Source organism: Pterocles gutturalis, unplaced genomic scaffold, assembly GCF_000699245.1.
Source record: "Pterocles gutturalis isolate BGI_N339 unplaced genomic scaffold, ASM69924v1 scaffold26559, whole genome shotgun sequence".
Taxonomy (NCBI): Eukaryota; Metazoa; Chordata; class Aves; order Pterocliformes; family Pteroclidae; genus Pterocles; species Pterocles gutturalis.
Window position 1 is genome coordinate 17,848 of NW_010131478.1, and position 13,657 is coordinate 31,504.

A 13,657-nucleotide genomic window follows, 5' to 3' on the forward strand; every position below is an offset into this window, starting at 1 on the left:
CCCCGGGGCATCCCCCATGGTGCTGCCCTCGCTCCCAGTAACCCCTGAGCATCCCCCATGGTGCTTCCCTTGCTCCCAGTAACCCCTGAGCATCCCCCATGGTGCTTCCCTTGCTCCCAGTAACCCCTGAGCATCCCCCATGGTGCTTCCCTTGCTCCCAGTAACCCCTGAGCATCCCCCATGGTGCTTCCCTTGCTCCCAGTAACCCCTGAGCATCCCCCATGGTGCTTCCCTTGCTCCCAGTAACCCCTGAGCATCCCCCATTGTGCTTCCCTTGCTCCCAGTACCCTGAGCATCCCCCATGGCGCTTCCCTTGCTCCCAGTACCCCGAGCATCCCCAGGTTGTGCATCACATCCCTCCCTGCCCATCAGCCCCATACCCTCCAGCATTTCACATTCATCCTGGGTACACCCAGCCTCAGTTTCCCCCAATTCTTGTTGATCTGGCCTAAAGCTAAGCAAGTCAGGGTGAAGGGCAGGAGGGAGAGCCCAGATGAAGACAAGCCTTGGATTTCCCAGGAACATCTGCCCATGGCTTTCCGAAGCATTCCCCTCAAAAATTATTTCTCCTTAAGCAGCCACCGCCTTACTTCAGGGCTTCCTAGGGCAAATTTCTTCCTATTTTTTTTTTTCCTCCAATAGCCTCTGATATGATCTGGACTGCTCTAGTCCTTAAAAAAAAAGCCTTCAAGCATATCAGCATCTCCTTGGACTCAGCCAGACTTCTGCACAGTCGGCACACAGCATCCCACAGGGATGTGGTTTCAACCCTCACTGCCATCACCCAGTGATGGGCAGAGGAAGAGGAGAAGAATGTGGCTTTCTAACAAGCCAGCTCACCCTGGGGAGTCAGGAAACCAAATAAACAATGAGGCAATGGTATTGCCTCAGAAACCGCTAACCTGAAACAGCAGCTGCCCTTTTTACTGTAAAGGTACTTAGCTGGGAGAGATTACTCAGAGGAATGGCAGGTGGAGAGGACACGTGTGCCAGTGAGTTGCTTTCCTCCAGACTGTCTGGTTTTACCTCCTTACTATGACACCTTGCCCTCCCATTGTGTAAAGCCAGAGCAGCCCCAGAGCCTCTCCACTGTGCCCCAAGTGACGCCAGCCACACAGCTGGGACCTACTGGGAAGCACAGTTCCCATGTCCCAGCCCAAGCAGCAAGGTGTGGATGAGCATCATTCTCTGCAGACCCGATGGAGGGCATCTCCCAAATCTGCACCAGGAGCTCTCTGGGCACAGCACAGGACCTGATCTGAGCTCAAACCAGTCCCACTGTGTCTCACAGTTCAGTGCTGACCCAGCTCAGTGTCCCATCTCTTGGAACTCAGCTCAGATCTCTGGAGCTTCAAGGGCATTTCAGAAAATCTTGGAGCACAGGTCATGTTATTCCTGTTTTTCTATAGATTTCAGGGTAACAGCAGCAAGAACATCAGGTGGAAGCAGCCCAAAAGCAGAAAGCCCATAAACAATTGTGCAGCCAAAAGCTCTTATGGGAGAAGGGACTTTAAGTTCCTCATTTGCTGGTTTTACGTAAAAAGAGGCAAAATATGCTGAGCAAATAAAAGGCATAACTGCACAGCCTCACCCCCAGCCTGTTTCCGGCCCTATGCAATAGCACCACGAACTTCTTAAAAGCAGCATTTCCTGAGCCTCAAGTGCTCGCAGCTGGTGTTGTCCTGGAGGACTTTCTGCTGATGCTCCTCAGTTCCCTTTGCCTTGCGTGTCTACCCTGCAGCTTTGCTTTGTTTATTCCACTTTTTCCTGCTCTTTAGTTATGAGCTAAGGAAGGGAACCAGGCACTTTTGCTGGTTTAATCGTTGTTGGTGCCACTGCACGTCCACAGGGGTGATTAACGGGGTGTGTCACTACCATTCATGTGAGCAAAGATTGCAAAATCAGGTCCCTTTAGCTTGAGTACAGGGGTGGATGTATGGTTGTCAGGGACAAGTCTGTAAATATTTCTACCTGAGCACTTCGGGGTTTACGTGACAGGAATGGTGGGGGTCTGTTATCTGTCTAGGAGTAGGACCAGAGACAGACTTGGTAGGTCACCCCATCCAGCCAGACCCACAACCTGAACTCTGAGGTGCCCACCAGGAGCCAGCTCCAAGCTGGAAGCTGCATTTTTAACCGTGCAGGGGGTGAGGCAGTGGCCCAGGGTGCCCAGAGAAGCTGTGGATGCCCCATCCCTGGAGGGGTTCAAGGCCAGGCTGGATGAGGCTTTGGGCAACCTGGGCTGGTGGGAGGTGTCCCTGCCCATGGCAGGGGGTGGCACTGGATGGGCTTTAAGGTCCCTTCCAACCCAAACCGGTCTGTGGTTCTATCACCACATGAGCCTGTCCAGTGTCCAAAGCCATGAACACCACTGACAGCATTGCTAGAACACACACCATGCTGGGTACAGAGATTAGGATGCTTACAGCAGATGGATGTGTCTTCAGACTAGTGATATAAAATCAGCCTTAATTATAAAGTGACAGCTACTGTCCCTGTTGTCATGATACTTCACCTTTCCTCAGAGCCATCCCCTGGCTCTTCATGGAGGTTGGTAATTCAAGTGCTGCATGTACAAAGATAGCATTGCAATACTTTGGGGCTGTATGGGATTTCCACCTAAAAGGTCACTTATCCCAAACTTTGAAACAAGGGCAGAAAGCTAGAAGAGCTACACAGAAGCATTGGTGGAAACCTTGAAATCTATTAATTCATCTTCTCGCCTCCCTAATTCAACAAATGCCCTCAGAAGGCCCCCCCAGGTCCTGCACAATTATTTTCTAACCAGGAGATCTTGATTCTTCCCAGAAGTAGCAGTTAAATATAACCAATTTTGCATTTGTCAGGTAATAGAGATTGATGCACAAGCTGCACATGAAAAACTGAAGTCACAGCTTCAGAAGTCAGATGAAGTCCAACTGGAAAGACAGACTGAACCAAGAAAGAAGAGAGAGGTGGCAAGACAAAAGCCTAAGAGGCATTCAAGCTCTCTGAAAAGCTGCAGAAAAGTCAAGGGTAGGTGTACCAGGAAAAAGATGTGCCTGGACCAACTCCTGATAATTCTGTAAAGAAATTTTCAGTGTATCACAAATAGCAGCATCCAGCAAACCCTTCCTGTCACCTTCCTTTCCAGGAGGTGATAACTGATCCTTAGGAAAGTCATTCTACCTTAGCAGGAGGATGCCTTCACAACGTGCTGCATGACTCGCTGCACACTTGATACTCTTCTGCTTTTGCTCCAAATTACTTCCCCTAGGAAAAGTGCTGAGCTTTTGCAAAGTAATTACTCATAAAAAATATTACAAAACAGCAAGGCATCATTAATTGTTGGAAAGAAAATCCCCCTAAATATTTTTCTTCGGGGAATTTACAGATTTCTGCAAAACCTCTCAAATGCATCACTGAAAATGACTCGAAAGAAAAACCACAAGTTGCCTGAGCCACAGCCGGATGCCTCTGATGCCGATTGCTCCTTCAAGCCTATCTTCCACCAGCACTAGTATTACCCTTTGGTTTTCTTTTTGGTCCTCCTGAGACAACAGCTAACAGGTGCAACGACTTCCCAATAAATCCCATGTAGAAACAAGAATTTAATGACAACAGAAGAGCAGGGAGTACCATTTTTTCCAGCAATGCCACATGGGTGGCTTCACACCTGCCCTCAGGTTTGTCTTTCAGGGGTCATCCTTCTGCAGCACATCTGGCTGCGATGCCTTGACTTCATTCATTCCTCCTTTGAAACACGTGAAGGCTTTTGCCTTTCCACAAGATGCAGGGAGCTGCCATCACCTACCTCACAGCAAGACCTCCCCAAGTCCCAGCACTTGAGGCACATCAACTCCAAACCTCTTGTAAGCCAAGCAAACAGTGCTCCAAGATTTCCATGATGCTGGAAGAGCACATGTTTTCCACTACAGCATGTGAGATCTCTCCTGGGACAAAGCACAGCACTGCTTTTTCTCTTGCTTTAAATAGATTTGCAGAAGGCCACCCCAAAGTTAAAGAACTTTCTAGAAGAAAGTCTCTGGCTCTTGTCTCCAGATGTAAAGGAGCAAAACCACCACATTAACCTTCCTAAAACACTGCATTTCACATTCAACATTTGTTTTTCCAGCCTTTCTTTTCACAGCTCCAACCCAGGAGAGCACGGGTGCTCAGCCGGCACAGGAGCTACCCACCAGCCTTGGCCCAGCCATGATCACTTTTCCCCAGTGGGATTTCAGGACTTAGCAGAGCACACACTTACAAGCTGTATTTTTCCTAAATGGATTTCTGCATACATTTAATTATTTTGTTGAACTGGAGCCACTGCAAGTGAAGGAATCATTATTCTAAAAAAGTAAACAAGGGCGGCTGCACATTCCTGCAAATATTCAATAGAAAAACACTCTTGACTCCAAAGGAGGAAAAAAGCAAAATTCTCCTCCAAAAGCCTCACATTTGCTCTCAGTTTGGCTCTTTTTGCCCCAGCCCTGGAGGGTGTTCCTGCAGAGGACAGCCCCAACTCGGGCTCACAGTGGCATGCACACACACACTCTGGGTTTTGGGTGGAAATACTCCAACAGCCTGAGAAACCAAAACCACTGGTGCAGTGTGAGCTGAACTCCCCAGCTGTGCTTGCCTCAGGAAGGGTGATCCTAAATGCTGCTTGTCTCAGGCTGCCCCAGGGACTCTGCAGCTGCAGCAGCCCAAACCCCTGCCCAGCAGCACCATCACAGAATGGTTTGGGTTGGAAGGGACCTTAAAGTCCATCCAGTCCCACCCCCTGCCATGGGCAGGGACACCTCCCACCAGCCCAGGTTGCCCAAAGCCTCATCCAGCCTGGCCTTGAACCCCTCCAGGGATGGGGCATCCACAGCTTCTCTGGGCACCCTGGGCCACTGCCTCACCCCCTGCACAGGAAAACATTTCTTCCAAATATCCAATCTAAATCTCCCCTCTTTCAGCTTAAAAATCAGCTCTTTCAGCTTTATCAGTCTTTGCTTCTTGCCACCCCAGAGAGTGCTGCCTGTAGACTCCAGGAGCTGCAGGGTGGGATAGGTGGGTCCGCAGGGGAGCCCCAGCTCCTCCATCCCACCACAGCCCTCAGCTGGGACATCCCTCAGGTTCCCAAGCCCAGCTGGACTCGCAGGACCAGCACTTCCCCAGGGGAGTTATGTTTCTCCTCAGCACCAGCAACTTCCTTCTTCCTTTCACTTCCACCTTTTGTCACATTAAAAAAAAAATTAAAAAATATGTCCTTAGAAAATGACAGATAAGTTTGATATTCCCATCATCTCAGCACTCCTCATTTCCCCATCTTTCAGCTGCTCTCCTCTCGCTTCCTCTCTTCACAGCTCTCGAAGGCTGAAGCAATAACATCTCTCTCCTCTTGGTGGGATGACTGCCAGCAGCTACTCTCACTCTATAGGGTGTAAGGTACAGGGATGAATATCCATGGGGGAAAACATCCCCAAATTGTCACTGAATCAAAGGAACAGACGCAGTCCTTCCTGATCAGCTAAAGCAGCTCAACTGTTGCCCTTGATCTAAGCCATGTGGGTAACCCCCTCCAAGCACAGCGGGGTGAGAAACCAACGTGGATTAGGAGAATTAAGTCATCTCAGGAACTTCCACCAACATGAACTATCATCTGGAGCCACCAAGGCCCTGGGGGGCTTCCAAGCACAGAACCCATGGGAAGGCACCCCGGGATGGCTTCCCAGGATGTGGGATCCCAGAGAAATTATAGGGGTGACGCAATAGCCCTGCATTTGTGGCACTGTGGGGAGCTGCTGCTGGCACCCCACGGCAGCTATGGGGATGGAGAAGGCAGGAGGAGCAAGAGAGGAAACACTGCCAGAGGGCCAGGGAAGATAAGCAATGGGACAGAGCAAAATGGGAATTGGATTGGAAGGATAACACACCTCTATCTACTGTAAACTCTGCTGGGACTCATAAACCTGGTGTCCTGCTCAAAGCAAGCCTAGTAAAGTCAAGCCACACGCAAAACATGAAGGAGATTATTGCTGCATCACCACCAGCCCCAACACCTGCCCATAAACCAGCCAGGGAAAAGCCAGGGCTGTATTCCCAGGAGGAGATGAAAACTGCTCTCGTGGCAGACAGGACTTCTTGTAGTTACTAAGTACATCCAAGCAAAGTTTCCCTACTCCCATCTACTCCGTTGGTTTCATTTTGCAAAGAAACACTTAATTAGCCACAAGGTCAGACACCAAGAAGGTATCAGTGAGGCACACTCACCTAGATGAGAATCAGATCTACTTTCCAGCTTCCCAAGTTATGAAGGACTCTATATCACTTAACCATCAAGCAGGGAAGAAGAAAAAAAAAAAAAAAGACTCACAAAGAAAAAGAAAAAAAAAGCAAGCATCTGCTCTCGAAAATTGCACACACACACACTACCACTGAGCAGGAAGGAAAGTGGCTTTTCCTTTCTCTCAGGCTTTTATAGGTGTTAGTAATTAATTATTCTAATTACAAAAAGCTGAGCCTCCCACAGGAGCCAGTCCCCTAATACGACTCTTCTTCATTGGGCTGCTGGGAATAGGTGGCTTAAAGGGTTCCCCATCACCGCTCCAGCCTTCAATAACAGGACTCCATCATGCCAGAAAGATAAAAAGATGAGATGGGAGGTTGGGGAAGGGAAATGAAAGAAGAGCTTAATTATTTTTCACACATTTGAGTTATGCAGATGGCTCACAGCATATGGGATTTTGATTTGGGCTTTTAATAGAAGAAAAACTACCAACGCGTTTCTCAGCCAGAGAGACCAAAACAATCTGTTTTTTTTGTAGTCTGCACTTGATATCTGGCTAAATCTGACCCCCTCCTTCCCAGTGCTCGGGTAGTCAAACTGTGCCATCAGGCAACTGAAAGCAAATAAAAAAACAAACAAGCATTATCATCACTTGTCATATTTATATTTTTGATTTTATTTTTAATTTTTTATTAAAAAAAAACATTATTAAAAATGACTCATTTTCTTTCTGGAAGGCTTCTGCCAGGGAGAACTCTCATTTCAATCTCATGAACAAAATGCAGCACAGTTAAAACCCATAGGTATAAACAAAACTCAATTAAAAAAAAAAAAAGAGAACAGTTCAAACCATAGCTTATAATTATGCCATTTCCTCAATGTCAATAGAGAGGCTTTTGTTAAAAGCCTTCAATTCAGAATATTTTCTTTCTGGAAGGCTTCTGCCAGGGAGAACTCTCATTTCAATCTCATGAACAAAATGCAGCACAGTTAAAACCCATAGGTATAAACAAAACTCAATTAAAAAAAAAAAAAGAGAACAGTTCAAACCATAGCTTATAATTATGCCATTTCCTCAATGTCAATAGAGAGGCTTTTGTTAAAAGCCTTCAATTCAGAATTTCATACAAGACTTTTAAAACACAGGGGAAGAAGGAAACACATGCTTATTTAAAAAAAAAAAAAAAATTGCTTGGGTAACGGTTAATGAATTCAACAAATTTACTTCCTCCAAAGCAATTCTGTTTGCCCAGCCATACAGCTGGCCTCGCGTGATGTATTTGCTCAGAAATCTGAAGACACACAGTTCCTGACACGTCATTCTGGACAAAATTTCCCAATTCTGGCACTGGTTTGGTGGGGGGGTTTCAGTGAGACTGTACCTGGCTTCCCACTTTGGGAGCCTGGAGTTTGCAGTGCCAGTAGGTACCACTGGGAGCCTGGAAAAGGGGCTTCGACTCAGCCCCTCTCGGTCCCCGAGGTGAGACAGCACCAAGGCGAGCTCTGAGCATCCATCTGAGCTCCTGAACCAGGGCGGAATTAAGCACCTGCCCTTGTACATATATATAAAGCCCCAAACTGGGTGTGTTAAAAATTGCAAGTTGTGAGTACTTTGTGGGAAAACAAAACAAACAAACAAACCCAAAAACCTATCCTCAGAGTGGGAAATTTAAGGTTAAAACAAAACAAAACAAAAAAAAAGGTCTTAAAATATATACATATATATATGGCTTTTCATTTTCCATATCCATTTCATGGGAAACAAAAATAAATTTAAGGGTGATATTTGGTTTTTAAAAACAATTCTGTCCTTCTCTTTATCTGTCAGCCGGAGTGGATGGGATGGAGGCGCTGACTGCGGTTGCTCACAACACGGCTCAGAATCCACCCGAGTTCTCCTTCATCCTCGCTAGTAGCCGGGAGTAGACAGGTGCTGCCAAGGAGAAGACTGAGTTCACTGGGACAATCACACAGCATCTCCCTGTCCCCTCCCCTCCCGGTTATGCTACATCTTGCTTGGAGCAAGAAAACAGAATAAACGTCTCTTTCAGGGACAGGGATGCACAATGTAAATTAGAAACAAGCTAGAGAAGTTGTCTTACCTAGTCGAGGAGTCCTCTGAGAAACCTGCATGGTAAGAAAATATAAAGTTTGCATAAATACAAGAAATCTCCGACAGCTATAAGAACAGTTTGCATGTCAATATATTTATCCCAGTCTCCAACAACTATGGATGAATGACTCTTCATTATTGGAGGCTGACATATATCGTACCGTGCCAAGGTCACATTCACAGTGTGCTGCAAAACTGTAGGCTTCATGTTGCAAAATTTTTTATTTCCTATATAATTAAATCATGTAAGAAGAGAGGACTGGTTATTCCACGAAACACATACACTCACTCTCTTCGGAAGGCAAAATCGGAACGTGACGTTATCTTCCAATCGCTATTACCGAAATGTGATTCTAGGAGTTCTACAACGAGAGATTTTTTGCCGTTTACCTTGGATAACGCAGATGCTTGTTTGAAGATTTCTAATGCGGGATCCGCAGGCTCATCACCTCTTTCTTGTGGCCTTGAAGCTAAGGGTGGGACATAGACAGCACTGAAATCCTCGTCAAAGCACGTAGGCTGTTTCCTTCCAGTATATTGGAGGATGTGTTGAAAATCCCAGAACAGACTAATCCTCCTCAATAAACAGAAGCATTTGCCATGTATCACCTCTCCCTCCCAAAGCAGCTCTGCTGCAATGGTGCAGCTCTAGATATTTGTAACCATGGACCTACCCTGAGGCTGTAACACAGAGTTCACGGCATAAATCACCCCATTCGTGGCCATGATATCGCTTTCAGCAACAGGCTCCTTGTTGATATGTATTACATTGTTTTTCTGTTCAGGAAAAGAAAAAAAAAAAAAGCAGAAAATAAGAAACTTTTGTCACTGCCGCTGCTCGTGCCAAGAGGGATGGCTGCGGAGATGGCATCAGGAGAAGGCAGATCAGGGCTGGACACTGGAGGAGTCTAGCACACAAGTTGGACAACTCAACACCCTTGGAAACACTGGCCTTTCCATTTTTGTTCTACATTTTCTTTCTTATGCACCGAGTGGGTCTTGAGTTATTTATTTTCTGAAATATTTTTTTTCTCAATAGAGGATCCTACATTTTCTTAATGTAGTGCAGAGTTTCTGAAATGAAATTATACATTAAATAAACCTTGCTGCGTAAAGGGAGCCTGTGCGGAGATCATTTTTGCTACACTACAAAAGATGTGCTAGCTGAACAAGCAATTCGTTTAATTTATTTATACTTCTTCCCTCATGACTCAGGGTTGAATTTATAACAGCTCCTGGAAACCATTTACAACTGGTCTTCTGGGGAGAAAGCTGAAGAAAACCACATTTCAAGACTGTTGAAGTGAACACACGGCAACAACCCCTCTGCTACAGCCCAGAAAACACCGTTTGGTGGGTCCATGCACACATTTCAACAAGGTTCCCACATCATCCACACAAGCGCAGACATGCTTTGGTCCCAGACATGGACCCCAGCCCTGCTGACCATGACACCTCATCGAGGGGACTCACCACGCTGACTTCCAGTTTATCTCCCTGCATGGACTTCAGCCTCACGAGGGCACCGACCGCGCCGCTCACCAGGATCTCATCGGCCATGTGGAACTTGAGGATGTTGGCAAGCTCTTTGGCATTACCTGGAGGGAAGAAAAACATTTATGTTTGCAAAACAGCATCAGCACTTGCTTCTCGCATTTCATGGGAATGGAATTACATGGAGCAGACCATAATTTCCTAAAAGTGCAAGGGAACAATGTGAAATTGAAAAGTCCAGGAAGAAGGACCTCGGTTGGAACTGGTTAGGACATTGGGGCCATTCCTACCTGGACAGGTCAGGATCCCAGTGAATCCAGAAGGATGCTTTTCCAATGTCCCACCTTGGTACACACCAAACCTGCCCTATCCATGAAATCCCCATCTCTTGGTGTTCCAGTCCCTCATTCTCCCACTGTGCACACTATGAACCTGCTTCTGTTGGTACTTTCACTTCCCAAGGAAGTCAAGACGGAAAAAAAGACCTCTGTGAAATAAGGAAGCAGACAGAGCACTCTGGTATTTGCAAATGTCAATACTTCTGCCAACACCAGCGTCACTGCAATAATCTCCTTGGCTGAGAGAGCAGGATTCCCGGGTGGGGAGGGGAAAAGCACGGGAGAAATGTCACCAATGGCTCTCAGACCACTGGGCTGATCCCCACCCCACTGAGTCTCTACGCATGTAGCTGTGCTTTGAAATACATCTTAGGAAGATAAGATGCTTCCTCTTCGCCATCTGTTTTCTAGAAGAGGCTGTGATGTGCACAGCACGGGCCAGCCGCCCTCCTCTATCACTGCCAAAACCCACCGACAGGCGATGGGGAACAGCTAGTGCAGAAGATAGAGAGCCTCCATCCATGAAACCAGAGCAGCTCCTTCAGCAAGGGGAACTTTTTGTTTTGCCTATATCTGAATACCCTCTGAGTGTTTTTTCCATTACAGTTTTTCTGGGGTGGCCACAGCTCACCCTGCACATCCTCACCAGCATGATTCACTTCTTCGTCAGGAGCGTAAGCTAAATATTTGCGTGAAGAAACAAGAACGTATGAAGTGTCTGCATCTGGGATACTTCACTCCTGCCGCCGTTTACAATAGCTGCACAACAGTTCTGAAATATTTACACATTGAGCACTAGACTGGACGTGCAGGCTGATATGACCAAGTTCCTTATCCCTGCACTTAAAAGGATAACCAGCTACCATGGGCAGATGCTTCCCAAATTATGATGTCAATGTTTGGTTGGGCTTTAATGACGAGAAGACATTACACTCAAATACCTGACATTGTTTCCAACCACAGCCGGTTTTCAATATGAACAAAAGAAAATATCATGCTGCTTATCCAGAAGAGCATTATTAAACATTCCCATGCTTTTTGCCACACCCAGCCTGTTGCCTGCGCTTTTCAGGACACAGGTCTTCATCTCTGCTAGGCTGAAATATTTGTCTTCTCAGGATCAGACTGGATGTCCTGCTTTGTCCATGTACACATAGATGGAGCAACAGCTCCATCCTTGTACTACTTAAATTTCATGCAGTGTAGCTTGAGGCCGAATGTGGATTGCATTTTCTATTTGCAAAACTTACTTTAGACACCCTGCTCCTATGTGGTTGACAGCCACATTCTCACTTCTCCCATCCCTGACTTGCAAGGCAGAGACCTCCTCAGTTCCTCTAGAAACACCTTAGAGTTATCTTGCTTACACCAACCAGCCCAGCCCAGTTTAAGTCATAGTAAGTTTGTAGTACACACACTACAAACATGTTTTCCAAGCCCATGCCCACGCTTTGTGTGAGAGTCGGGTGCCACTCCATGCATCCTCAGCCTTCTGCTGGAATGGGGCTTGTCCAAACCCATGAAGCCCACGCTTCCAACAGACAAAGTCAAAGAATGAGATGTGGCAAAGAAACTCAGCCATTTCTCCCACATCATGCCAAGAACACACAGCAGCTGCTCGTCTCAGTGCTCTGAAAATGCTCACCCATGAGTTTGTTCAGCTCCCCCTGGGGCATGGCTCGGAAAGCTTCGTTTGTTGGAGCAAACACCGTGAAGGTACCCGGCCTGTTCAGGTTTTCCGTCAGACCTGCAGACTGGATTGCAGCCACCAATGTGCTGCAAAACAAACACATGTAAAATACTTCACTGTAAACTACTTCTGTTGGTCTTTGAGCAATTGCATGTTGTGTTCAAAAGAGAGCTGACAAGTCACAACTGCAAAATCCTCCTGAGGTCCTCCAAATCAATTAGCCAAGATGTTGATTAGGTAGGAAATAAGCATGTGAGGTTGAACCAAAACATCTGAGAAATGGCAAAGCAAGGTGGGGATGCTGATCCTTGGGGACCAAGTGGCAGTGAGGAGACAGAAAGCCCCAGCCACAGGAGCTCTGATGGGCACAGATGGCTCCAGAGCAGCTTCTGACTGTATTAAGGGGGACAACATACTGTTGGCTCAAAATTCATTGAAGGGTTATTTGAAGTCTCACCCCCTATAATTTCAGGATGAGACCATGGGTTTAGATGCTCCTTCCATGTTGAAAATATTAGGTTTAGTCATGACTACGACCCATAATAAAGAGAAACTGCTTTGGCAGCTCTTCTGCTCCTAACTGGCACTAAAAGGTCACCTGAAGCGATGGTCTGCCTTGAGAACATCCATCACGGAGCCAGTTGGGGGAGTCAACATTTTGTCCACGCTAAAGAGGGTCCCAAACCTTCCTCTCTTGTCATGGGCAGCAATGCAGGCATTTTCAATGCAAAGGTTCTGCGAACAAAATTGCAGAAAAAAAAAATACTTTATTAACATACGCTTCAAAGGGGACATTTTTATACTTTCCACAATGCTCAGTTGCACTTTTTATGTGATAGCCATAATGTTACAGACATCAAGCATCATTCAGCCACATACAACACTGCACGCTAGAGGAACTTACATTGCGGTACACAAAAACTCTCAGTTCCTTGTCACCCAGAGTCTGGAGTTTCTGTCCATGGTAAAGATATTTAGAGGAGAGCTGGTCTCTAACAATGTGGTTCAGAAGCAAGTTTTTCATGTTGCTGTCAACACTGGGAAGTCCATCTGCAGCAAAAAGTACGGAAAGAACCAGTGATTCACTCGGAATGACCACTGCGACACTAAAATGTGCAAATACAGAGTATTGTCTGCACCAGATTTTAAACTAGATGCCACTGCCTATAGCTGAGGTATTTGAGAGAGGGTTTGCATGCTTCTGCTCTGAGACTTGGCTGAAGATTGATCTGTGGCCCAAAGTGACGGAAGAAAGGGATTTATTCCCCAGTTTACCTTTGAACACATCATTCACTGGGGCAAGGAGGGTCACTTGCTCACTGCCAGTTAGATGAGAACTGAGACCAGCTTGTCTGAAAAGGTCCATAGACTTGGAAACTTCAGATTCTTGTGCCAACTCAAACAGGGTCTTAGCTGAAAAGAAAAGCAATGCATAGTACCCTTGCGTTAAAGGCAGTCCACCCATCACTACAAAATATCTGCACCCTCTAAATCCAGTATTTCCTCTGCAAAATAGACAAAAGAAAGGCAACAGAAAGAAAGATGCAGAGAGGCACCAGTACCTGAGTCCGGGATCAGCAGCTCATTAACAAAATGCACGACACCGTTGGTTGCCAGGACATCTTTGTTGGCGATGATGGGCCTCCCGTTGAGGGTCAGCTCTTCCCCACTGCAGCCCACATCCAAGGTGGTGCCTTCCAGAGTCTCCATCGTCAGGCCAGCAATGATGGCCTCAGCACACATGGCTGACTTCAGGATGTGAT

The 13,657-nt window shown here is 46.5% G+C and overlaps 1 protein-coding gene across 1 annotated transcript in view; it reads right to left on the minus strand.

Moving 5' to 3' along the window:
- Nucleotides 1–8,130: 8,130 nt before the first annotated feature.
- The window catches only part of TGFBI (transforming growth factor, beta-induced, 68kDa), a 16,679-nt gene continuing 11,152 nt past the window's right edge, over nucleotides 8,131–13,657 (minus strand). Inside the window, exons 8-17 of the mRNA XM_010080638.1 lie at nucleotides 13,457–13,657; nucleotides 13,170–13,307; nucleotides 12,799–12,944; nucleotides 12,493–12,629; nucleotides 11,850–11,980; nucleotides 9,846–9,970; nucleotides 9,047–9,149; nucleotides 8,763–8,842; nucleotides 8,362–8,386; nucleotides 8,131–8,192 (exon numbers count right to left, since the gene is read on the minus strand). Coding sequence (XP_010078940.1) covers nucleotides 8,137–8,192; nucleotides 8,362–8,386; nucleotides 8,763–8,842; nucleotides 9,047–9,149; nucleotides 9,846–9,970; nucleotides 11,850–11,980; nucleotides 12,493–12,629; nucleotides 12,799–12,944; nucleotides 13,170–13,307; nucleotides 13,457–13,657 — 1,142 coding nt within the window. The 3' untranslated portion in view covers nucleotides 8,131–8,136. The remainder of the gene's footprint in view (nucleotides 8,193–8,361; nucleotides 8,387–8,762; nucleotides 8,843–9,046; nucleotides 9,150–9,845; nucleotides 9,971–11,849; nucleotides 11,981–12,492; nucleotides 12,630–12,798; nucleotides 12,945–13,169; nucleotides 13,308–13,456) is intronic.